Source organism: Rosa rugosa, chromosome 4 (assembly GCF_958449725.1).
Source record: "Rosa rugosa chromosome 4, drRosRugo1.1, whole genome shotgun sequence".
NCBI classification, from domain to species: domain Eukaryota; kingdom Viridiplantae; phylum Streptophyta; class Magnoliopsida; order Rosales; family Rosaceae; genus Rosa; species Rosa rugosa.
Genome location: NC_084823.1, coordinates 31,571,626 through 31,595,392, shown reverse-complemented (window position 1 = coordinate 31,595,392; position 23,767 = coordinate 31,571,626). Strand labels below are relative to the sequence as shown.

At 42.0% G+C, this 23,767-nt stretch overlaps 3 protein-coding genes across 4 annotated transcripts; 2 read left to right on the top strand and 1 right to left on the bottom strand.

The window, feature by feature from the left end:
- The first annotated feature begins 14,885 nt into the window (after window positions 1-14,885).
- LOC133742478 (glutathione transferase GST 23-like) lies at window positions 14,886-15,930 on the top strand. The gene is made up of 2 exons (XM_062170150.1): window positions 14,886-15,263; window positions 15,416-15,930. Exons 1-2 carry the CDS (start codon window positions 14,949-14,951, stop codon window positions 15,773-15,775), a joined length of 675 nt encoding a protein of 224 aa, XP_062026134.1. The 5' UTR covers window positions 14,886-14,948; the 3' UTR covers window positions 15,776-15,930.
- Window positions 15,931-16,373: 443 nt separating this feature from the next.
- Window positions 16,374-18,435, bottom strand: LOC133742475 (pentatricopeptide repeat-containing protein At1g77360, mitochondrial-like). 2 transcript variants are annotated; one of them, XM_062170148.1, is made up of 2 exons: window positions 16,672-18,435; window positions 16,374-16,547 (listed from the first exon to the last, which is right to left on the bottom strand). In XM_062170148.1, the coding sequence occupies exon 1, from the start codon at window positions 18,163-18,165 to the stop codon at window positions 16,756-16,758; it is 1,410 nt and encodes a 469-aa protein (XP_062026132.1). In that variant the 5' UTR covers window positions 18,166-18,435; the 3' UTR covers window positions 16,374-16,547; window positions 16,672-16,755. The 2 variants fall into 2 exon arrangements, with proteins under 2 accessions (XP_062026132.1, XP_062026131.1); XM_062170147.1 differs by having other exon boundaries at window positions 16,642-18,434.
- A 419-nt stretch (window positions 18,436-18,854) lies between these two features.
- On the top strand, window positions 18,855-23,368 carry LOC133742477 (uncharacterized). Its single transcript, XM_062170149.1, has 5 exons — window positions 18,855-19,254; window positions 19,359-19,436; window positions 21,933-22,014; window positions 22,670-22,809; window positions 23,007-23,368. The coding sequence occupies exons 1-5, from the start codon at window positions 18,970-18,972 to the stop codon at window positions 23,208-23,210; spliced, it is 789 nt and encodes a 262-aa protein (XP_062026133.1). The 5' UTR covers window positions 18,855-18,969; the 3' UTR covers window positions 23,211-23,368.
- Window positions 23,369-23,767: the final 399 nt, after the last annotated feature.

Genomic DNA, 23,767 nt, shown 5'->3' with positions numbered 1-23,767 from the left:
GGACGATATGCTGGTAAAAAGTTTAACTCCGGAGGACCACGTAACCAACTTGTCAATCGTCTTCATCATCATATTACGCAATGGTATGCGGCTTAACCCGCAGAAGTGCATCTTCGGGGTCGAGGTAGGAAAGTTTCTCGGTACATCATTAGCCACAGGGAGATCGAGGCCAACCCGGAGAAGGTGCAGGCTATATTAGACATGGTATCCCCAACCTATCGGAACGAGGTCCAATCTCTTACAGGCAAGGTGGCCGCCCTGTCAAGGTTCATCTCCAGGCTGACGGACAAGTGTACTCCTTTCTTCAAACTGCTAAAAACCCAGCACGTCGAGGTAATAGCCTGGACAGCTGAGCACGAGACTGCTTTTATTGGCTTGAAGGCGTACTTATCAGCGGTACCTCTACTTTACAAACCTGTTCCAGGAGAAATGCTCTACATATATCTGGCGGCATCTTCAACGGCTGTAAGCTCAGCTCTGATTAGGAAGGACTCCGATTGCGAGTACCCGGTGTACTATGCTGGAAAGGGGTACACTGGTGCAAAATCCAGGTACCCGGACATTGAAAAAATAGCACTGGCCCTCCTGGTATCGGCCCGGAAGCTTAGGCATTACTTCCAAGCACATTCAATCAACGTTTTCACTAATCACCCGCTGAGGCAGGTTTTGCAGAAACCAGAGACATCGGGCAGGTTAATTAAATGGGCCATCGAGCTGGGAGAGTTCGATATCAAGTACCAACCCCGGACAGCTATCAAGGGCCAGGCAGCGGCAGATTTTATTTCTGAGGCGATTCCCTCCCATAACCCTTCCCTGGAATCACCTGAACCACTAGCCCCGGATCCGCCTCCGCCAAGCACTTGGCGATTATATGTTGATGGCGCATCCAACAAGAAAACAAGTGGAGCCGGTATCCTGCTAATTAGCCCGGACGATCAAGTCTACGAGTACGCCCTCAAATTTGCCTTCAAGGCATCCAACAACACCGCAGAGTACGAGGCACTCATAGCAGGTCTGCAGATCGCCCGGGAACTAGGGGTGCAGCACCTTAGTATTTTCAGTGATTCCCAGTTAGTCGTAAACCAGGTCAGCGGTAACTTCGAGGCAAAGGAACCCCACATGTCCTCTTACCAGGCTCTGGCTCGGGCATTAGTGCAGAGATTTACCTCCTACATTTTTACCCAAATACCGAGGGCAGAAAACGACAAGGCAGACGCCCTTGCTAAGCTTGCATCAACTTCCCCAAGTCCTACCTATGGAGCCACTAAAGTCGAAATACTCGAGAGACCTAGCACCTCTAAAACTGTGTCAGAAATATTCGATGTGGATCACACAGCTTCGTGGATGGACCCAATTTTGAAATACATGATCGACGGCCTGGCACCGGATGATAAGGTCGAGGCCAGAAGACTGCAGTTAAGGTCAGCTCGATACACGATCATGAATGGCAAGTTATACCGGAGAGGCCACTGCTTCCCCAGTCTGAGGTGTGTAACACCGGAGGAAGGTCACAAAATAATGAAGGACATACATGCTGGTGTATGCGGTAACCATGCCGGAGCCCGATCTCTTGCACACAAGACCCTAAGGGCAGGATATTTCTGGCCAACCATGTCGGCCCTAGCCCAAACAATATCCAGTTCTTGCCACAAGTGCCAAATGTATGCAAATATCCCAAGGGCACCGCCCATTGCTCTTTCCATCCTCCTGGCACCGTGGCCGTTCTGTCAGTGGGGTTTGGACTTGATTGGTAAACTTCCCACAGCAGTGGGACAATTCAAATACGCCATCGTCGCTGTGGACTATCAAACAAAGTGGGTTGAAGCAGAACCTCTTGTCGCCATCACCACGGAAAAGGTAAAAAATTTCCTGTGGAAGAACATCTACTGCAGGTTTGGAGTCCCAGACACCATAATCACGGACAATGGTACCCAGTTTGACAATGATGAGTTGAGGGCTTACACAGAGAACCTGGGCACCAGGATTCTATATGCATCCCCGGCCCACCCCCAGACCAACGGTCAGGTCGAGGCTGTCAACAAGATCATCAAGAGGATACTGAAAAAGAAGCTCGACGATGCCAAGGGTCTTTGGGCTGCTAAACTCCCGGAGGTGTTGTGGGCTATCAGGACCACGGCAACAGAGGCCACCGGAGAGACCCCATTCTGCATGGCTTTCGGGACAGAAGCGGTACTCCCTATTGAAACACAGGTCCAGAGTCCCCGGATCGAATACTTCGATGCGGGTACCAACTCGGAAGGCCTACAACTCGATGCCGATTTACTAGAGGAACGAAGGGATGTGGCACACATGCATAACTTGGCTAACAAGAGGAGGATAGCTCGCTACTACGATGCCAAGGTACAATCCCGCACACTGAAGTTGGGGGACTGGGTCATGAAGCAGGTCTACCCAGAGCCCCGGGGACTGGATCCATCCTGGACAGGCCCTTACGAGATCATTGAAGAGGTAGGCCCCGCAACCTTTTTCATCCGGGACATGGACGGAGTCGTATCCCGGCATCCATGGAATACCCAGCGCCTGCGGTACTATTACAAGTAGCTCCGGGAGCATCTTGTCCTAGCTTTTGCTTTTTGACCATACAGCTATGGCAAGCTACCCATCGGGTACTCATTCTGTATTTAACCACCATGTGGTATTTGAATGGAAAAATGAATTATTCAGACCATTTCTAGCATTTTTTTACCTACCCCGGACATGCCCGGACATAGCTATTGTCAGTTACTCTATTCCGGTAATAAGTGATGCAAGTAAGTGCTTAAGGTACAAAATCCTAGAAATTTTAATTCCTTTCCAATTCCCATTCAAATTCAAAAAATTTTAATCCACAAAAGCCTGGACTACCAAGCACAGGAATTACGCCATTGTTCAAGGCAAGGATAACTTCTACTAAAAAAAAAGAAGAACATATACAAAAAAAGGAATCCAAGTATTACTGCTCCCCACCGGTACTCTGGGATCCACCGGCACCAGACCTGGCCGCAGCATCCTTGTCTTTCTTCTTCTTCTCAAGAAGGCCCCGCCTGAATTTGGCCTCGTCCAAGTACCCGGCCGCCACCCATTCCTTGAACTTCATGATAACAGCTTTGTCTTGGGCAGCAGCCAGCATGGCAATGAGCTCTTCGGAGGCCTTGTACTCCTCTACAGCCTCGTGCTTCTCCGCGGGAAGACGCTCCTCCAGGTAGTCTGCTTTCTCCTTCCTGGATGTGGCAGACTCCGCAGCCTCTTTTTCGGAGTCCCGGGCACTTTTCACCTCTTCCCGGGCCTCAGAGATTTCAGATTCAAGCTCCGCGATCCGCTGCTTGGCCGCGTCCATCTCGGCAACCAGGGGAGTCAAAGACTCAATCTTCTTCTTCAAGGAGTCCCGCTCCTTCTCCAGCCTGGCCTTCTCGCCATGAAGATACTTCACCTGCCCGGAGAGACTGCTAACCTCCTCCTTCAGTTGAGTATCTTCCTCGCTGGCATCCACCGCGTACACATTGAAGAGTGCCTGCAAGCGCACCGATTAAAATGTATATATAGTAATAAAAGGCTACAAGGGTAAAGCAAACTCGTACCCGCATCATGGATTCCCGAGCAATACAGCGATTCTCTTTGGGAGTATTGTCTTTGGCCCGCACCCGGTCGAGATCAATATCCTTCAGGTCACTAAGCATGGCCCGCACGAACTTCTCATCAGCAACCCCGTACTCACTCAGCAGCTGCTTGATGGGCTTTTTGGGGATTACCGGCAGGGCAGGAGAGAACAGGGCAAGCGAAGGCGACGACATAGGTACCGGGTGATCCTTCTTCTGTCTCGTAGCACCGGATCCCTTAACGTCCCGGCCGGTGTACGTCACCTCATACTTCTCGCTTCGGTGCCGATGCTTGTGAGATCTCTTCTTCTCACCTGGAAGCAAGGCCTCATCACTCCCAGTGGAGCGGGAGGAAATAGATACAGAGGCCGGTGCTTTTTCCTTTCCGGTATCAGCAATGGTAATGACGTCAGCAACTGACGGCTGTATGACTTGGGTCGCGGGAGCTTCAGGATCAGGTTCCCCATACCCCGCATCAGTAAGCTCCAGTAGGGTCTCTTCAACGGACCGACCCGTAGTTTTCGACCCTAGGTCGACTTCAATGTGAAGGGCGTCTTCTCCCTGACCCATCAGCATATCCATCAGCTGATTATCATCCATCTTGTCCTCCTCTTTGCCTTTCCGGGGTTTCCTCTTCGGTGCTTTCACTGCAATCAGTTCGAAGTTAGTCAAGGAAAAAGGATAGGGTGACATACAAAAAAAAAAAACAAAAAAAAAACCTTTCAGCCTCACCGGGAAGCCATCCTAGTCCTAGCCTATAAAGTATAGAGTGCCGGATGAATCTATAAGAGCTCCTCTCCTTCTCATTCCAAACGGCATATACCCGGGCTATCCTCTTCCTTTCTACCTCAGACAAACTGTAGGCCTGGTCCCCGATGGCTTGGAAGGTACCGGTCAACTGCCACTTCTTATTTTTGATTTGCCACCGGCCCCCGGCTAGAAATACTTTGTTCCTCCACCTTTTGCTCATCGAGGAAGGCATATCGGTAACTAGTGGTTCGTAGTCCCTAGCAGCAAATGTCACCGTACCCGCACAGGACAGCTTCCTCGAGTACAGGACCCTGTGCACCGCGCGGAATTCATTTACGGAAGGCCACCCTTGTTGGCACAAGTCCCACATGGCCAACATACTGTATATTTGACGAATAGCATTCGGGGTCAACTGCCCCGGTGACAGGTTCAGCATCCGCCGCAGATACTGTAGGCACCGGGGCAGAGGTAGCGATAATCCTTGGTGGAACTGGTTCTCGTGCAGCGCCACCCACCCCGGGGCAGGATTTGCGGCCATCTCTCCATCCTTGAGAGGCCTAAGCTCCACTGTATCCGGTATTCCCCACTTCAGTCGCATGGCGATGATCTCTTTCATCGTCATACTTCTCCGGGGTTCGTCGCATACGGTCCCGTCCGCAAGTGTATACCTAGGCTTCGGTATGCCCTCGGGAATTGCCACTGTGACTATCGGGGCCTCCGTCGACCCTCCCTCGCTCTCACCCTCGTCGGACTCCTCACTGCTCTCCGAGAACACCCCAGTCGAGGATCCGGTATTCTCTGCTAATTGACTTACTTGCGCTAAGTACCGATCGATGTCCACTTCAGCTTGCCTGGCAGAGGACTGGTACGACGATCCCGCATCCCCACCCTTGGTTTCTGATTCCATCCTAACTACAATACCGGGGACTTCAAACTCGATGTATCTGGAATCAGAAGCACAAGGGTTAGCCTAGCCAGATCTAAGACCATGGTGAAGCGCAGATCACTCCCCACTTTAAACAAAAAACCCAGAAAAAACCCAGAAATTCAAGCAAAGTCCATAAACACCCAATCGGCCGTAGCAATCCCTACCCACTTTCACATATTGCTTATTCTGAGAAACCCAGAAACGCAAACAAACAAAAACCCAGAAAAAACCCAGAAACGCAACACAAAAAACCCAAGAAAAACAGAAAAAAAAAACATGCCAAACGGAAACACACAAGAAAAACCAAAAACCAAACCACATTCTCTTACCTCTTTTCCTGCAGTCGCTAATCCGGCCAAGGCCTTCTCTGTGATCGCACCTCAAGGCTTTCGTCTTCACTCCTCACAGCAACAGAGGCACACAGAGAGAAGGTAAAAAAAGCAAACTCGCAAATTCTCAGAATTTTGGAAAAAGTGAGAAGGGAAACAGTCTGTTTCCCTCTTAAATTCAATCTCCAAAGCATCAGGGCCGTTGAAGACGAAAAGACCTCAACCGCAAGATCACTACACGTGTCCCACGTCTCGAAAACCGTCAGTTGAGGGGACGGGCATTTATTGCACTCAGTCTGCCCCACGTGGCTGACATGCACCGCCTACCCCATTGGGTACCACGAGGCTCACTTCCTCTACCCCATCGGGTACCAGAGCCAAGTCCTCTCTCTACCCCATCGGGTATCAGAGCCAAGTCCTCTCTACCCCATTGGGTACCGGAGGCTCACTTCCTCTACCCCATCGGGTATCAGAGCCAAGTCCTCTTTACCCCATTGGGTACCGGAGGCTCACATCCTCTACCCCATTGGGTACCGGAGGCTCACTTCCTCTACCCCATCGGGTATCAGAGCCAAGTCCTCTCTACCCCATTGGGTACCCGAGGCTCACTTCCTCTACCCCATCGGGTACCAGAGCCAAGTCCTCTCTCTACCCCATCGGGTATCAGAGCCAAGTCCTCTCTACCCCATTGGGTACCGGAGGCTCACATCCTCTACCCCATTGGGTACCGGAGGCTCACTTCCTCTACCCCATCGGGTATCAGAGCCAAGTCCTCTCTACCCCATTGGGTACCGGAGGCTCACATCCTCTACCCCATTGGGTACCGGAGGCTCACATCCTCTACCCCATTGGGTACCGGAGGCTCACATCCTCTACCTCATTGGGTACCGGAGGCTCACTTCCTCTACCCCATCGGGTACCAGAGCCAAGTCCTCTCTCTACCCCATCGGGTATCAGAGCCAAGTCCTCTCTACCCCATTGGGTACCGGAGGCTCACTTCCTCTACCCCATTGGGTACCGGAGGCTCACTTCCTCTACCCCATCGGGTATCAGAGCCAAGTCCTCTCTACCCTATTGGGTACCGGAGGCTCACATCCTCTACCCCATTGGGTACCGGAGGCTCACATCCTCTACCCCATTGGGTACCGGAGGCTCACTTCCTCTACCCCATCGGGTATCAGAGCCAAGTCCTCTCTACCCCATTGGGTACCGGAGGCTCAACCCTCACCCTATCGCAGCGTGTAGATTAGCTACCTACAGCGTAACCCGCTCAAGATATCCCTTGAACGGGAACTTGGGGGACTCCCTATGGGCACACTAGTGCCAAACTTCCGAGACGATAATAAGTCCCCACCCAAGAAACATCTTGAACGGGAACTTGGGGGACTTGTACATACTAGGGAAGTCTCAACTAAGTTTGGCACTATCGGCCGGGCCCCATCGGTACTCCCATGTACTATGCCATGGGCCGGGTTCACGACCCACCATGGCGGGGCTCATTTGGGATGCCACCCCGGGCACCCAGGGCCCTGGGCAAGGCCAGCACAGCCCAACTATTTACACACAGGAGGACTGATATGGCATCAGAAGAACAACTAGTGTCCCACATCGAAGATGGGGGAGACTTCCTTCACATGCTCGAGTATAAAGGCATTAGCACAACCACCTTTTACGGGTAATAACTCCTTTGTCTACTATTTACTTACTATACACCTATATTAGCTTCTCACTCAGGCATCGGAGAGGTGTAAACCGTCCGGTACGGTTTACCCCTCTAGGTGTGTGTTCTTGGTACAGGATTTAGGAGGTGCATCGGTACCCCAGACGGTATAGCATTCTGTGTGAGGTACCCGGAGAAAGCCACCAGAAACATCTAGCAAATTTGTTATCGTTTCAAATTCGATCAACTAGGTCAAACGTAGTTACTCTTATAAACCTATATTTATATATCATACACTCCTAAGAGCAACCCCTATCAATTCAAAGAAAATGGAAAAACCGACCGTTGGATGAGTTTATTACAATAAATTATGAGTGTGGTAAAAAATTCAGCCAATTTCACCATATTTTCGAATCCGATCGAATTGGTCAACCGATATTTAAAATATATATATATATATATATATATATATATATATATATATATATATATAAGAACTTCCACACACACACACACACACATATATATATATATAAACACACACACATACATGATATATTGATATATATATATATATATATATATATATATATATATATATATATATATATATATATATATATATATAAACACACACACACACACATGATATATTGATATATATATATATATATCTATATATCTCTATATCTCTATATATATATATATAAACACACACATATTATATATATATATATATATATATATATACACACACACACATATAGATATATATTTGTGTGTGTGTGTGTTATATATATATATTTATAAACACACACACATATATAGATATATCTATATATAACACACACACACACACACAAATATATATCTATATGTGTGTCTATATATATATATATTTATAAACACACACACACACACACACACATATATATATATATATACATATATATATATATAATATTTTACGGGCTTTTACGGGCCGGGCCTAGCGGGTTTTTACGGGCAGGGCCTAGCGGGCCTTTGGCGGGCCGGGCTTTTGCGGGCTTTTTGCGGGCCGGCCCACTACCCACCCGAGGCGGGCTTTTGCGGGCTTTTTAACGGGCCGGGCCTGGCTTTTAGCCCTTAGGGTCGGCGGGCCTCCATCGGCCCACTTGATCCGCGGGCTTTCTGATGAGGCCTACTTTTTCTTCTTCTTCCTTTTGCTAACGTGGGCCGGGGCAGATGATTTCTTCCTCCTCTTTTTTTTTTTTTTTTTTTCTGCTTTCTTGGATCTTAGTTCCTGGGTGGGATCGAGAGCTTCAAGGTAGGGGTTGGTGGTTGCTAGGGTTTGAAGGCTACGATTTTAGAGTTTCAGGGTTAGGGTTTCGTGCTGATAGCGTGTTTAAGGAAAACTGAAATTGGGAGAGAATTGAGTCGTATTTTCATTGATAATAGGGGTTATATAGAGGATTACAAGCATAGAGATAGAGTTGTACATGGAAACATAATAGTACATTGATTGGATATCTCCTAAGATTCTCCGAGAATATCTCTAATATAAACCCTATTTCAACTAGAGCAAGTAATCTCGAGTTTGGGCCAGACACATATTCTGGATTTACTTGAACAGTTTGGTTATTCAATAGATTACAATTTATAGTTTTTAGATTTAAAAATCCAAACAATTACTTTTATAATAGATTTTGTCTACTTTTACAATGATGTGAGTTGTATAATTAGTAGAGTACAACTTTTAGAGTTACGAATGTTCAAATTTACGTCACACAGTAAATAATTATCCACTTTCTACAAATGAATATAATATGATTTAATTTTCTATGGCCATTCTACGTGTACATCAAAGTTAATATGGTTATTTTAATTAATACATTACAATTTATGGGTTCAAAATTTTCAAACCCAAATGACATTTCCAACTATCAACTATTTACATTCTACAAATGTGAACAATGTGATTCTTTTATGGTTGTTCAATGTATGCAAACAATAACATTAATGCGTCAACCTTATTTAGCAGATTACAAATAATAAATTCAGGATTTTCAAAATCCAAATGACAACTTTACAAGTAATTGTTCGCTTTGTACAAATGAGGAATCGAGGATAACGTAATACGTTTTAGGACTGTCTTTCTATATTTTATTACATTAATGTGTTTGCCTGTTTAGTAGATTACAATTTAGATTTACATATATGGAAATACATTAATAAGAGTTCCATAAATAGTTCTTTAGATGCCTATATATACCTTGACTATTGATGCATATTTACACAACTTGCATGAAAAATATCTCCTTAGAATCAATTGTTAGAGTTGGAGATGACTTCTAGTCAGTCTACGATTTACCAAAAACTATTTAGAGAATTAGCATCTCAAGTAAGATTTCTGGTAAATGGTGGATTCGATTAGAATTTTCTTCCATGGAAGAGATATGTGTTTATGTCTAAATTACTTAACCTTGAAGATGAAATCTAGTAGGTTAGTGTTTTACCAGAGAAATAGAGGGGCTTTGCATTGGTACTTTCCTGGTAAATCACTAATCCAATTAGAATTCAGTTTCAAAAAGCCGTTATACTATCATCAGTATCATGCGAGGCTTAGGCTACACTCACCAATTTTCTTTCATCTTAATGTTTTATTTATTTATTATATTTTATTTTATATTCTAGCTTCTGACTCCCAACAATTTGAAAAGTGTTTAAACATGAATTTAAATGTGATATTATGTTTATAGCCAACCATGACAATACCATGTAAGATAGCAAGCTCATCAAATATTTGTTGCAATTAGCACAATTTTTCTCCTCATGATTAGAAGTCACGTTGTAGCAATCGATGAACCGCTCCATGAAGACCATGATGTTTTATATTATTGTAATTTATTTTAGTTTGTTTTATAAATTGCGTTTGAGTGTAATTTTAGAGAAACATTAATGGAGATAATTAAGTATAGAGGCTCGTTCTAGAGATGACCTCCTTACTTTAAGAATTTAAGGATTTTTATTATTTTACACTAGTATGTGACCTAATTTAATGATTTCAACTTTAGATTCCTATGCAAGAATTATGTCTACAAAAAATCAACCAAATCCATAATCATTTGGTCATTCAAAATGGTGTAAACAAATGTGGTCCATTAGATAAAATTAAAACGAACATTGTGCTAATCAAATGGTTAAACATTTTTTGATTTGGCTAATTTTTTGTAATATTCATATGCGTGTATGTAACTAGAGGATGAATGGTTTAGATTATTAAACTACAAGCTAAAAATAAAGACATCCTCACTTTTCAAGTTTAAGGAGGTTCTCTGTAGATCCTCCCTAATGTATATATTCATTTTACTCTGAACTATAATATATTTTTTTTGTTTTTTGTTTTTTTTTTATCATTATGAATTTGTATATTTTATTTTTGAAAAGGGGGCTGGTGCGGCTTCCCTCAAGCCTTGATTAATGAAACTACAGAATACATGGGGGAGACGTAGAGCCTGAACCCCAGATAATAAGCATCAAGAGAATCTCCTGAAATAATATCAGAAGTCTATACAAAGTCTATGTATTCTAACAAGCACGAATTAGCAAAGAGTGTACGAATGACTAAAAGTGGGACCATGTCACCATGACCACAAAAGAAGATTAATTGATTAAAGACCAAAGCATTATGTTAGTGAAAATGAATTATTGCAATGTAGGAAAGTAAGCATCAGGAAAGGAAAGTTGTTCCTTTCCTGTGTTTGGGATGCAAAAGGAAAGGAAATACTTTCCCCCTTCTTTCCTTGCATTTATTACTCACAACACATTATTTTATTCTATTAATTACATATTTTTTAACAATTTTCTGGATTACTTTACTTACATTACCAAACATTGGAATGGAAAGTTCTTCGGAAATTTCATTTCTCTTCCCATGGGAAAGATAAAGGAACTACTTTTCTTTCCGCGAACCAAATGAGGCCTAAGGTATTAGACCATCTCAATCTAGGTTTTCCTTGAATTTCGGTGCCATCGTAGATTCGGGGGTGGGGTAGAACAGCCATTAAAATCTAGCCGTGGAAAGGTGCCGCACAACGGATGTGGCGGTGTGGTTTGGGAGCAGATCAAGTGGCTTTCCGGTCCGATCTGGATATGCGGGCACAACATCAACTGGAGATCTTGATTCCTCTTCCGAGTCGCATGCGGTTGCAATGGGCGGCAAAGATCAGTATGTTGAGCATCTAGAGGGGGCTTGGGCTGGGATCCAGGTTCATTGTTGGGCCTAGATTCTAGGCTGGGCTGAGGCATGGCAGGCTTGATCTAGAGGCTGGGGCTGGGTCCGAATCTGAGATCCAAGTTGCATTAGGGTTTGGATCCGGGTTGGGCCTTGAATTGGGAGAAATCCTGCCTTATTAAACCAATGAGTGGAAATATTTGGGTTGCCCACCGTGGCTGATAAATTAAAACGAGTTTGTTTCATAGAAAACTCAAGTGACTGGGTAGTTGGCAGGTAAACATTGTCAGCAGCAGGAATTGTTAGGAGCAGGGGCACAAGCACCCAATTCCCTCTAAGACACCATTGTTCCTCGACCAAAAGAAAGCAAGCAATACAGCGATTAATAGTACTCTTATACTATAAATTCCACACATATCAAATATGAAATTGAAGTCTACTACCCACATCAAGATTAGCTTATATTATGAAACTATTACGGTCACCTATAGAACAGAGAAGAAGCCAGTCTTCTATACAGAAAAGACCAGAATGAGAAGATCAGAACTTCTAAACAGATCAGAAAAGAAGATTAAAATCACGATGTCTGTAGAGCCAGCCAATAAGATCTTCCACCTCTTCACCAAGCCATCATATTCAAGGCCTCTTTGCACATCACTTATTTATCAGAAATTAAGGAGGCTGCATTTTGGAAACATAATGAGTGTCTTCAGGTTCAAACTCACATAATCATAGTAAAAGTAGATTTTTCCCGTCATATAGTGGTTTGTAATACAAGGAGGACCCCTCTGTTGATGCATCTGATCCTAAACTCTGAACAGAGGCTATTGAAAGGGCAAGGTTTCAACCAAAGTCCAGTAATGTAAGCAAAGTTTTCCATTCCCAAGACTCTTAAGTGAAATTTCCTGAGAGCATACATAAAAAACTGCAGGTATTTTCATTTCTTATGGTCAAGGGATTTCAAAGTGGCTTTACTCAATTTACACGATCACAATCAAGAAACAGAAGGTCGAAAAAGTGAGAAAAAGCAGTAGAGATTAAAAAAAACACCTTTTTGTTGAATGCTCTCTTTTGGAAACCAGCCTTACAATACCTGCAACTGCTCTGTATTGGAAACTAGCCTTTGAGTTTTCCCCACACCTCTCCTCCCAAAGCTAGTATCCCTAAAGGACAAAAGTCAGATTTGAATGGAAGTCCTTCCTAAACTAGAAAAGATACTGCACCATAGAGACTGAATAAGAAAAAAAAGAAGGTAGATTCTCCCACATCTTTTATTTAAGTACCCCACTAAATAATTGGATTTAAATTCTAATTCTCTAAATAAAACAAAAAAACACAAACATGATTTGTAGACTTGTTGCACCTGAAATAAATACAACTTTCCTCCTGCAATTGGTTCTCCCTTGAAGAAACAACCAAATTGATTTTAATAATCATTGGTTCAAAGAACAAGGAAATGTGGCGGAACCCAAAATTTGGTTCATCAATTCATGAGTTATCAAAGAGGGGAGAAAACAGATAAAGAGATGCCAATCTGCACCAGGATTGTTTGATCTTCGAAACAACAACCCAGCAACGACTCGAGCAATATGCACCCATTTGTGAAAACAAGCATGATTACTGGCAATGTACTGAGTTGAAGATACTATAACAGCCCCTGTAGCAACCCCCTTTCACACAAACTGTCAACAAGTTAAAAGGAGCACAAGCACCAAATATGCTACAAATGCTCCCTCTAATGTGGGATCATATATAGCAACTCTGATATTTAAAGCAGCAAGAACATTTGAAAAACTGTTCATGCACCTTCTGCAGATATAACTAATAATGATTTATGATCAATTATGAATTTGCAAGTATATAGATTTACATATACAATATAATTAACATGGCTATGTCAAAATTAGAATTGATATTCAATGTAACTTAAACATGAAAACAGAACTTCATATAGCAACTCAGATAATTAAATCATCAAGAACAATAATGACAAAGTTTGCATATTCAATTTCTGGAGAAATTGTTCTATAGGATCAAAATGTATTCTGAGTTCATTAATATAAACAGATTCGCATAAGTAAGATAATAACTATGTCAAATACAAGATTGTTATTAATCAGTAACATGAATCATAAACAGAAACACAATCTGCAGCAAAGCAGGAATTTAAAGTTAAAACAGAATCTAAAAGAACATGTAATACTAACACGATGATGATGGAGTGCCTGTGTCCATTGCTTTTCTCCAAGATCCACCCTTTATAGTCTCAGTTTTGTGATGGGACAAAAGAATATGAGTTATGGTGTTCTTGCAGGGATCAATGTAGGCTGTATAATCAAATGAGGCAGTTCCTTCCATCAAGGAACTGTCATGTAACTGCCATATTTTGTCTGATTAGATTAATCCAAATAACCATACAATTTGAATTTCAAATTCAAACAGATCATTATCACCAAACCAATTTTCGATTACAGACTTTATGTGTTTCTATGTGTCTCTATTTGAACTCAAAGCATCTCATATATATCAGCTTAAGTAATAATGCTGATATCTAGTTCTAATGAGTTTTACAAATTCATGTGCAGAGGCTTTCTATCTTATGCAAAGAATTCCTGTACAATCTTCCCTCCTCTTTCCGCATATGCGTTATCATCCTAGTCTATGTCTGAAGGTATAATCTGAGCCTTTGTAACTTTAACTCTGTATACAACTATATACACCATGCCATGTAACGTTCCCATGTTTATCTATTTAAAACTTCTCCTTGCCTTAAGTTTCCAAAGCTTATTTCGAGCAACCGCTTTCAATTGGTTCGATTCTGTATATAGAACTGGTTTTTGAACAAAGATAGTAGCTTAAATTTATGTGGTTTGAAGACTCAGGTTACATTTGGTGGAGCATACTACTAGAAGATATGATCATTTCTAAAGATCTCTATTTAGTGAGAATGCTCCTTGAACGAGCACCGGAATCTTCTTATTAACCAGGTTATACTTCAAAACAAGACTAATCTTCTTAACAAGGTTCTCTTCCACACATTCAGTACCAAACACCTAGTTTTAGAGCCCATATGATTCTTGTAACGAAAGGGACTGGGACATGTTCCTAGCAGCTTCACTTCTTCCATTTCTGTAAGCAAGTGTTTTCTTTCCCTCTTCAACACCTGTCTTCAACATAAGGATTGGCTTCGTTCTGCTTTTTAAATTTTGTAGTAAAATCTGGTCGACTTTAAGAAGAATAATAAACTAGTACAACTTGCTTGACAAGTTTTTTGTTTTTGTTGGAAAAACATGATCTTCAGAATTTGATATCTTATCTTCAAGATGTAGACCAACCACATATGAAAAGTAAAGTCAACAATAGCAAGCAAAGGACAAATTGGCCTCTAATCCTTCCTAACCTTGTACATTGAATGTGAGGCATATATATACATGTAGAAACCAGTCTAGGATGAGAACAGAACCCAGCAAAAATGGCACAAGTTACATTGTTAGGATTTTTCCCTAGTCCATTTGTTTACAGGGTTATCTGGGCACTTAAACTCAAGGGTGTAGATTATGAGTATGTAGAGGAGGAGGATGTGTTATACAACAAGAGTGACCGTCTTCTAAAGTACAACCCAGTCCACAAGAAGGTTCCGGTTCTTGTTCATGACGGAAAACCAATCGCAGAGTCTGCTGTCATTCTTGAGTACATCGAAGAGACGTGGCCACAGAACCCCTTGCTTCCTAAAGACCCTCATGGACGAGCTCTGGCCCGGTTCTGGACAAAGTTCGGAGAGGACAAGGTAAGTAATGATCACTCAACTATATATATATATTGTCAAATGAGTCACATGCATGTTTGTTTATGTAACTAGTTTACACTTGACTGTCTGACAACTAACAAAAAATCGAATTTTATCCAACTCGAACTAATGTAGAAGTTTGTGTGACATAGAGCCTAGCCCTGTTTAGATTTTTCGTTACTGAGGGAGAACAACAAGTGAAAGCAACAAAAGAAGCGCAGGAGCAGTTGAGAATCTTGGAAGAGCAGGGCCTCGGTGACAAGAAGTTTTTCGGTGGAGACGAGATTGGAATGGTTGATTTAGAATTCGGGTGGCTAGCTCGGTGGCTGGAAGTCCTGAGTGAAACAGCTGGGGTTAAAGTGATTGAAGCCGAAAGCTTCCCTCGCTTACATGCATGGATTCAAAGGTTCAAGGAGATTCCCACAATCAAAGAGAACCTTCCTGATCGCAGTGCAATGTTGACCTATTTCAAAGGTCGAAGACCAACATTTCTTGCTTTAGCAAAATCTTAAACACTAGCTAGCTAGAACCTGCTTCTGCTGAGCTTCTACTTCTCAAACAATGATATAGCTATTAGCTGATGTAAGGTTGTTTCTGTAATTTTCTTATCCACATCAACTCCAGCAAATAAAAGCTTGCAGCTTGAATAAACATATATTTCCATGGACTTATGGCATAGATATATGTTTGTATATGAAACAGAGTCCATAAGAAAAAAATAAACAGAGTCCATAAGAAAAAAATTGGATTTAAACTCTAATTCTCTAAATAAAACAAAAAACACAACATGGTTTGTAGACTGGTTGCACCTGAAATAAATACAACTTTCCTCCTCCAATCGGTTTTAACCCCTTGAAGAAACAACCACTTTGATTTTAATAATCATTGGTTCAAAGAACACGGAAATGTGGTGGAACCCAAAATTTGGTTCATCAATTCATGAGTTATAAAGGAATCAAAGACATCAATTCATGAGTTATCAAAGAGGGGAGAAAACAGATAAAGAGATGTCAATCTGCACCAAGATTGTGTGATTTTCTAAACAACCCAGCAACGACTCGAGCAATATGCACCCATTTGTGAAAACAAGTATGATTACTGGCAATGCACTAAGTTAAAGGTACTATAATAGCCCCACCAGCAACCGTTTGGCACAAACTGTCAACAAGTTAAAAGGAGCACAAGCACCAAATATGCTACAAATGCTCCCTCTAATGTGTCCTTTCAACCACCCGAAGCTCTGGAAACACAACCAGCTACATGCACATTATGGACGCAGGAACACTATCAAATCCAGTAAGACAAAATATAAAGAGAAGACTCCAAACAAAGGCAAAAATAGAGGAACAAGAAAAGAGAGAAGAAAGAAGTTAATTACATTGCTGGCAGTCAAACAAAAGAACAAAACCTGCTTGTTAGCCAGTGGGGTCTTCTACACCAAAAAGAGCAGAACTTCTATACAGATCAAACTAAGTAATTGAAGTCGCCATCCCTAGCGAGCCAAAGAGGTCTTCCACCTCCTTGCCAAGCCATCATATTTATCCTTTGCACCTCTGCCATCCTTATAGTAGGCGCTCTTCAAGCTCGCCATAGTCGATTCATAAATGCTGATCCTTCTATCAAGCATATCATCAGCACTCCTCCTCAACTCCGACAACCTATCCAACTTACAAAGACCCAAAAGCAACGCATTGGCAGCAACATCAAGAGGCTCCACGTGATTCTCAACCATAAAGTTCCAAATTTCGACCCCCATTTCCGGGTCATCCCCATCGAAAAACATGGTGATGGCCGCAGCAAAGTTGAAATGCGTCGGCAGGCACTCATTCTTCACCATCTCCACAAAGAACTTCCCCGCCTCGCGAACCTTGTTGTTCTTAATCAAACACTTGAATATAGCATTATAAGCAAAACAATCAGGGAAAGCACCACTGAACACCATCTCATCAAGCAGCCGAAACGCATGATCCACCTCATTACAATCGCACATCAATCCGATCATCGCATTATACATTGACAAATTAGGCAGCAGGCCGTTACCAACCATAATATCCCAAACCAATACAGCATTCTCGGCGCCCTTTTCCTTAACAAGAATATCAATAGCATTGGAAAAGAACTTCAAACCTGGCAAGCATCCATTCTTGTTCATCACTCCCAAGAATTTCACAGCCTCCTCGGTTTCCCCGCCCCTCACCAGCGTCGTCAAGAAGGCGTCGTAAGCCGACATGTTCGCCGGGCTCCACCCGACTCTCACCACCATATCCCCAAACACCGTCTTCGCTCTCGCCAAGTTCCCTTCCTTCTCCAAACCTTCCAGCAAAATGGCGAACGAGTCCCCGTCGGGGCCGAACTCCTCGCTCCCCTTCATCGTCTCCAGAAACCCTAGAGCCTTCGAAGCGCCGCCGTTTTGGCAGCACATGGCGCTGAGGAGCGAGTTCGCGGCCGCGACGCGTCGCGAAATTCCGTACTTGTCCATGACCTGAAACGTCATGACGGCGTCGTCGAACCTCCCGGCGGCGGAGTAGTTGGCGAAGGCGAAGGCGAAGGTGGTGACGGAGAGAGTGGCTTCGTCGCGCATGGAGCGGATGGCGTCCCACATGGAGTCGAAGAGGCGGTTGCGGCCGAGGAGGTCGACGATGAGGTTCCAGGCCTTGGGGGAGTGCTTGTGGGCGAGGCCGGCCCATTGGAAGAACTTGACGGCGGAGAAGGGGTAGTCGTAGGACAGGCGGAGGACTTCGATGACGACGTCGGGGGTGGGGACGATTCCGGTGGAGGCGAGGGAGGGGCAGATTTGCTGCGGCGATTGGCGGAAGAGGATCTCGCAGATGATCTTGGCCGTCGGTGTGATCGAGTCCGGCAGGTGTGAACAAGGCGGGGGATGAGAGCTCAACTCCTCCATTTTCAGTAAAAAAATATATTTGATTTACTGGACGATATAAAGTGGGTAGAATATTTAGAAAATTACACAGAGGGCCGCAAAGTCTGACTGTTTCCCCCCAAATGGCCAAACAAAAAGGGTAGGAATTAGGAGAACTATCACTGTGTTGCCAAAAAAAGTAAAAACATGTATTCTGAAATTACTGAGCTTTTGCATATAAAAATCATTTTTGAATTTAACCCTCTTTTTGCTGCTCCTAAAACAGCTAGGACATACTCAGGTTTTAATAGCTGAGGCCACTGCTCTCAAAAATGGACTTGAAACGGCATTATTGTTGTGTCATCATACTCACATACTGGTGGAGGGGGATTCCAAGTTACTACTTGATAGTGTTTTAGCTAAAGTTGATACTCCTTGGAGAATTGCCACTTTGGTCAGTGATATCAGAACCTTAGCTTCCCCAAGTTTTCTTCTCTTGTCTTTTGATATATTTTGAGAGAGGCTAATTTTATCGGACAAGCTACTTGATTTGGGACATGACCTCTTCAATACTTCGGTTTGGTTTCACTACCTTCTCTTTTATATATTTCCGGCGTTCCATTTGAATCAGCTAAAAATAGGTTGTTTTTCGTGGTTTTTGCCAGAGTGTACAAGTTTCAATAATAAATATCTCTCCTTTTTTATTATTTGTTTTTGCCACGGTCTTTGGAGCTATATGTACTTGCGATAAAGAATAGTTCTTTTCAGACAAGTCTACCTTCCCCATTCCAAAAGTGGTGCTCAACAGAGTCGGTTCCCAACTGATTGAACCAACAGTTACCGTTCATGACATTACCTCGCCCTCTGTTCTCAAAACCCATCAGCAGAACAGCACCACCACCACTTCTGATCACAACTTCAAAACCCAATACACACTTGAATGGCTTCTCTGCTTTCAATCCTCATGCTCTCAAGTTCATCGTCTCCATGGCTGCAAGCCCCGGACCCGGCATTTCTTCCGCCCCACAGCACTCCTCGTCGCCGCTGATCCCTTCCACCATCGCCTCCGACTCCGGCGCCTCGCAGAAGTCACCTAGTGTACTAGAGGCCATTGAGGCAGACTTGGAGAAGGTACTGAATAATATATTGGTATTCATTTTTGAGCTAATGAAATATAGTCGGATTCGGCTTGGTTTTGATTTCAGGTGTTTTGTGGTGTTTGAGTGGATTATCAGGTTATCTATGGATGTCGGTTCATGGCGTTTATGGCGGTTTTGGGGTCTTTGATTGGATCGCTTCTGTGTTACATCAAGGTATGATTGTTATATCGTTTGACATCTTTTTATTCCTATAGTTGAATTCGGCTGATTAGAGACTTGATTGCTGCATAATCAGAACTGTGAGCACTGAATTGATTCCATAATCAAAATTATCCATGGTAAATTAGTTCAAGTTTTAGGGTGTTATAATAAAATAAAATAAAAAAGAGGAAGAATTGGTGCAGTGTTTCTAGGGTGTTCTGTCAGGTGAAGAGCAATGACCTATTATTTTGTAGATTGGATGGAAGGTCGAGAGTAACAGTTGAGCTTATACTTTTATATAAGGTTGAAACATTTTGCTTGGTCGAATGAAATGTGCTTTTAAAGTGAGCATAGGTATAAGGGAACCTTAATATGGATGGTACTGTGCGGAAATATAACAGTATGAATTAAGCCTTTGTAACAAGACGGAGGCAAGACAAAGAAAGCGAAGGTCAAATGATCATGCAGTGTGCTTTAGAGTGTAGAGATCAGCTGGATTAGGTGGTTGGAGTAGGGTGTGGTTTGAGATTTTTGATTCCCTCTGTTTGAAGTAAATATGTAGAGGTTTAGTTGCTGAAGTTTATGTTTATGTTATGAATGGATGTGTGAAAAATAATTTTCCCTAAACACATGTCATCGATTAGGCATTACAGATTGCTTGTTCTGCTTTCAAAGGTACTGGTGGTGTTGTGATGGGAGCTCTTGCAAGATGGGCACTTGACTAGAGGTATAGTGAGCCTTTTAGTGGTCACAGTCTCACAGTGGCAGTAGAGGTATAACAAACCAAATAACGAAACCCAAACTCAAACATGGAAACCTTACAAGCTCAATTCATGAGTGCCCCTGCAACTATGACCTGTGTCTAATACTTTTCCTTAATTTTAGAACGTGCTATGTTGATTCTTACACTTTGAGCTGTGTGGTACAAATCGTAAGTGGGCATGTGGTACTCAGATGACCACTTCGGATAGGGAAGTACCAAATGATTACTTGTTAGGGGAATTAGTCATTCAGTCCCTCCCAAGAATCAGACAACCTTATCTTCCTTTGTTAACTGGTAATACATTTTGATTATTTCCTCCATCTCCATCTACAATCTAATAGATCTTGTTCAAATGCAATGCATGCATTTTGTGCATTGAAATAATTGAAAGGGCATATCTCTACTGCATTTTATTTTTATCAATTTTATTTTTTCAAAGAAGTAAAGATCACATAGATTACACAAGATAAATTCGGTCAACATCCAGGGCCCAGGGCTTTCACTGAAGTGCAAGCTTATTTTACTCTTGTATATGTAATTGGGTCAGGAAGGAAATGAAATGATTTAGATATTCTCTAACGAAGTGATCCTGTTACCTTTTCAGAAAGAAATTGCAATCTGTCATTATTATAACACGAATCAAAGCTCAATAGCCAGCATAGACAATTTTAAAGTAAGAGACCGAAATGAGACACCATCAAAGTTAGGGGCCAGTAGACAAGTACCCAAATCTACAGATTATATTAAGAACCCTGAACTAGAAGTGCATCCTAAGTCACAGTCTCACATCAGTGTGTATATACACATCCCCATACTCATTGATATGGTGGTTAATTAGCTTAATTTGTAAGATAACCTGCACTTGGAAAGTTAAGTGGGGCTTTCATTGTTGGTGTACTTTTGTGTAGAGGATGGAACTTTGGGATATGGAGTGGATTACAGTTATTGGTTTTTAGAATTTTTTATTTTTCGAAAAGAAACAGCTTTTTTTTGACTAACAAAAAGCAAAATACAAAGAAGCGGACAAGAAGTCCGCTAAAGAAAGAGAAAGATTGAGCAACAAAAAGGATGCTCAACTGAGACTATAACATACCATGGATGAAGTCCTAAACTACAACAGCCTGCCAATCTAGAATAATAAATGAAGGAGAGTGATCTTTAAACTTTCTAGACATAGAGGCCTAAAGAGATGCCCATAAATTAACTCTCTCCCACAACTTTTCCACCTCCGCACCGCCGTAGTCTTCAAACGTTCTTTTATTTGTTCCCATCCAAATCACCCAGATTGCATCTAACACGCCACATCCCCAAAGAGTTTTAGCCTTTTTACCCTCACCGAAAGCATTAGGCTTTTCGTTAAATAAATCGATCCTCAAAAAAGAATTCGACCAATCCGGTCTTGCCTCCCTAAACATTTTTTCCATGAAGAATCACTGTTATCAATTCTTTTTTACTCTATTTATACATGCATACTAAATATGTATATTCTTATTTTCAGTAGTGGTAATCTGGTTGGCCAAAATGGCTGGATATATACATCTCCCAATATACAATAAGCTTAGAGTTGCATGTGGCTCTGGAAGTTTGGATGTATCCCCTAATTCTCTATAGTGAATTTTAGTAGCATGGATTAGAAATATGACACCCAATGTAATAGAGATTGCTAGTTCACTACTATTACCATGATCTCTTTACACATGTTGGATTTCTCTTGGAAGCATAAATTTGTAATGATGAATATGCAGGGCTGCACTTATGTTGTACAATCTTTCATGGAATACTTTGCACATCGTAGTAAGGTCATCTTGTTGCTGATTGATGCCATTGGTGAGTGTACCAAATTATTTGTTATCATATAATTTGTTATTTCTATTGATCATGATTTTAGAATACAAAATCATTTAATTGTAATAGAGAGTTTTTCAAGATAGAGAGCAAGCAAAAGGAAAACATACAAAAAGAAAAAAGAAAAAGAAAAAAAAAAAAAGATTTGGCAGCCAGGAAATGGTTTCCCCAATGTGCACAGGATGGTCATTTCTTTTTTCAAGAGTCAAATTTCTTTCAAAAAATTTGCAACCACTGCAAAATAGTTCATTTCAAAGTTACCAAACAAGATTTGCGAGTGCACTACAATTACACTTTCCCAAATATGAGCTATGTTAGAAATTGATAGACGGAGGAGGTGACAGACTCAAAGGTAGGGTTGGTTATACAAGAGTACCATTTGTCCATCTTTTATGCACATTTTAAATCCGAGCATTAATAACTTATAAATAATGAAGTTGAATCTCTAGTTGTAAAGAGCATCCTAAAGATTGGCAGTTAGAGTTGGATATGTCACTGTTATTTTTAAAAGTTCAATATCTAGATGAAGTTGGACACACTCCTTTGTTGAGTTTATTGTTCAGACAACAGATTTTTGTTTTCTGTTTATACAAACTCGGAAACATGACTCACTAACTGCTGTCTTATGGCATGATAGATGTTTATCTTTTGGGAACAGTGATGTTGGTGTTTGGAATGGGTCTTTATGAGCTATTCATCAGCAACCTCGACAAGGTGAATTCTCTCTCAGAGGATGAAGCATGTACATCGAGTCTTTTTGGCATGTTCATTATGAAGGTGAGACTGAATTTTCTTGCAACTGACCAGCTTTCTTATATTTCTAGTTACATAATTTCACTTTCTTACGGCAAATGCTGAGGATTTGTACCTGAGGCCAACTAAATCAATTTGAATATTCATATGCAAAGAGACCCTCTGATGTGGTCCTTGCTACAAGTTTAGTTCAGTTTTGTAATTTTCATTTCCTTTTACAGGCACGACCAAAGTGGTTAGATATAACAACCGTCAATGAACTGAAAACGAAGATTGGCCATGTAATTGTAATGCTCCTTTTAATCGGGTTGTTAGAGAAGAGTATGTTAGCAGTTATTCAATCTCCTCTCGACTTGCTTTGCTTTTCAGCCTCTGTCCTCCTCTCCTCTGGTTGCCTCCTTTTACTTTCTAAGCTCAAGGATTAGAGATTAAAGGGACAGGTATATATTTCTTCTTGGAATGAGTGTGTATGCCTGTGTAAGAAAATTTGTATGATAATGTATATTACTTTTGTGTATATCAAGATAACTGTTCTACTTGATAATTGAATGTGTAGCAGTTAGAGAATCCGATTCAAAATCAACTGATAATGTGTGGTGCCAAAGCATTATATATTGTAACTCGAGGACCCAGGTTAGTTGGACATGCTTGTAGATTACTCTCAACAAAAGAGACCTAGGAAATTACATGTTGCAGCTCAGCGCTATGATCCCAGGTGTTGATTTCAAATTTTTAATTCTGAATGCTAAACATCTAGACTCATATCTCCTCTAGTTAAGAACCAATCATTGCTGGGACGGATTACTGCTTGTTTCGAAAGGCACTCCTCCAGAAACCCACAAGTGCTTGGCAAATCATGCGAAAATGTAGACCAACTCTCGATGAAGAGCTCTGCATGTGAATGCAACTCAAATTTACTTCGAGTGCCATTGGAGCTGAGATTTTTTGAGGAGAAATATGGTTATATGGGAATATCCACAAA

Bases quoted from the DNA above. Each gene is read 5' to 3' on its own strand.
- LOC133742478 (XM_062170150.1), top strand. From the start codon at position 14,949: ATGGCACAAGTTACATTGTTAGGATTTTTCCCTAGTCCATTTGTTTAC. The intron at 15,264-15,415 runs GTAAGTAATGAT...TGTGTGACATAG, and splicing joins CAAAGTTCGGAGAGGACAAG to AGCCTAGCCCTGTTTAGATT.
- LOC133742475 (XM_062170148.1), bottom strand. From the start codon at position 18,165: ATGGAGGAGTTGAGCTCTCATCCCCCGCCTTGTTCACACCTGCCGGAC.
- LOC133742477 (XM_062170149.1), top strand. From the start codon at position 18,970: ATGACATTACCTCGCCCTCTGTTCTCAAAACCCATCAGCAGAACAGCA. The intron at 22,015-22,669 runs GTGAGTGTACCA...ATGGCATGATAG, and splicing joins GTTGCTGATTGATGCCATTG to ATGTTTATCTTTTGGGAACA. The intron at 22,810-23,006 runs GTGAGACTGAAT...TTCCTTTTACAG, and splicing joins TTGGCATGTTCATTATGAAG to GCACGACCAAAGTGGTTAGA.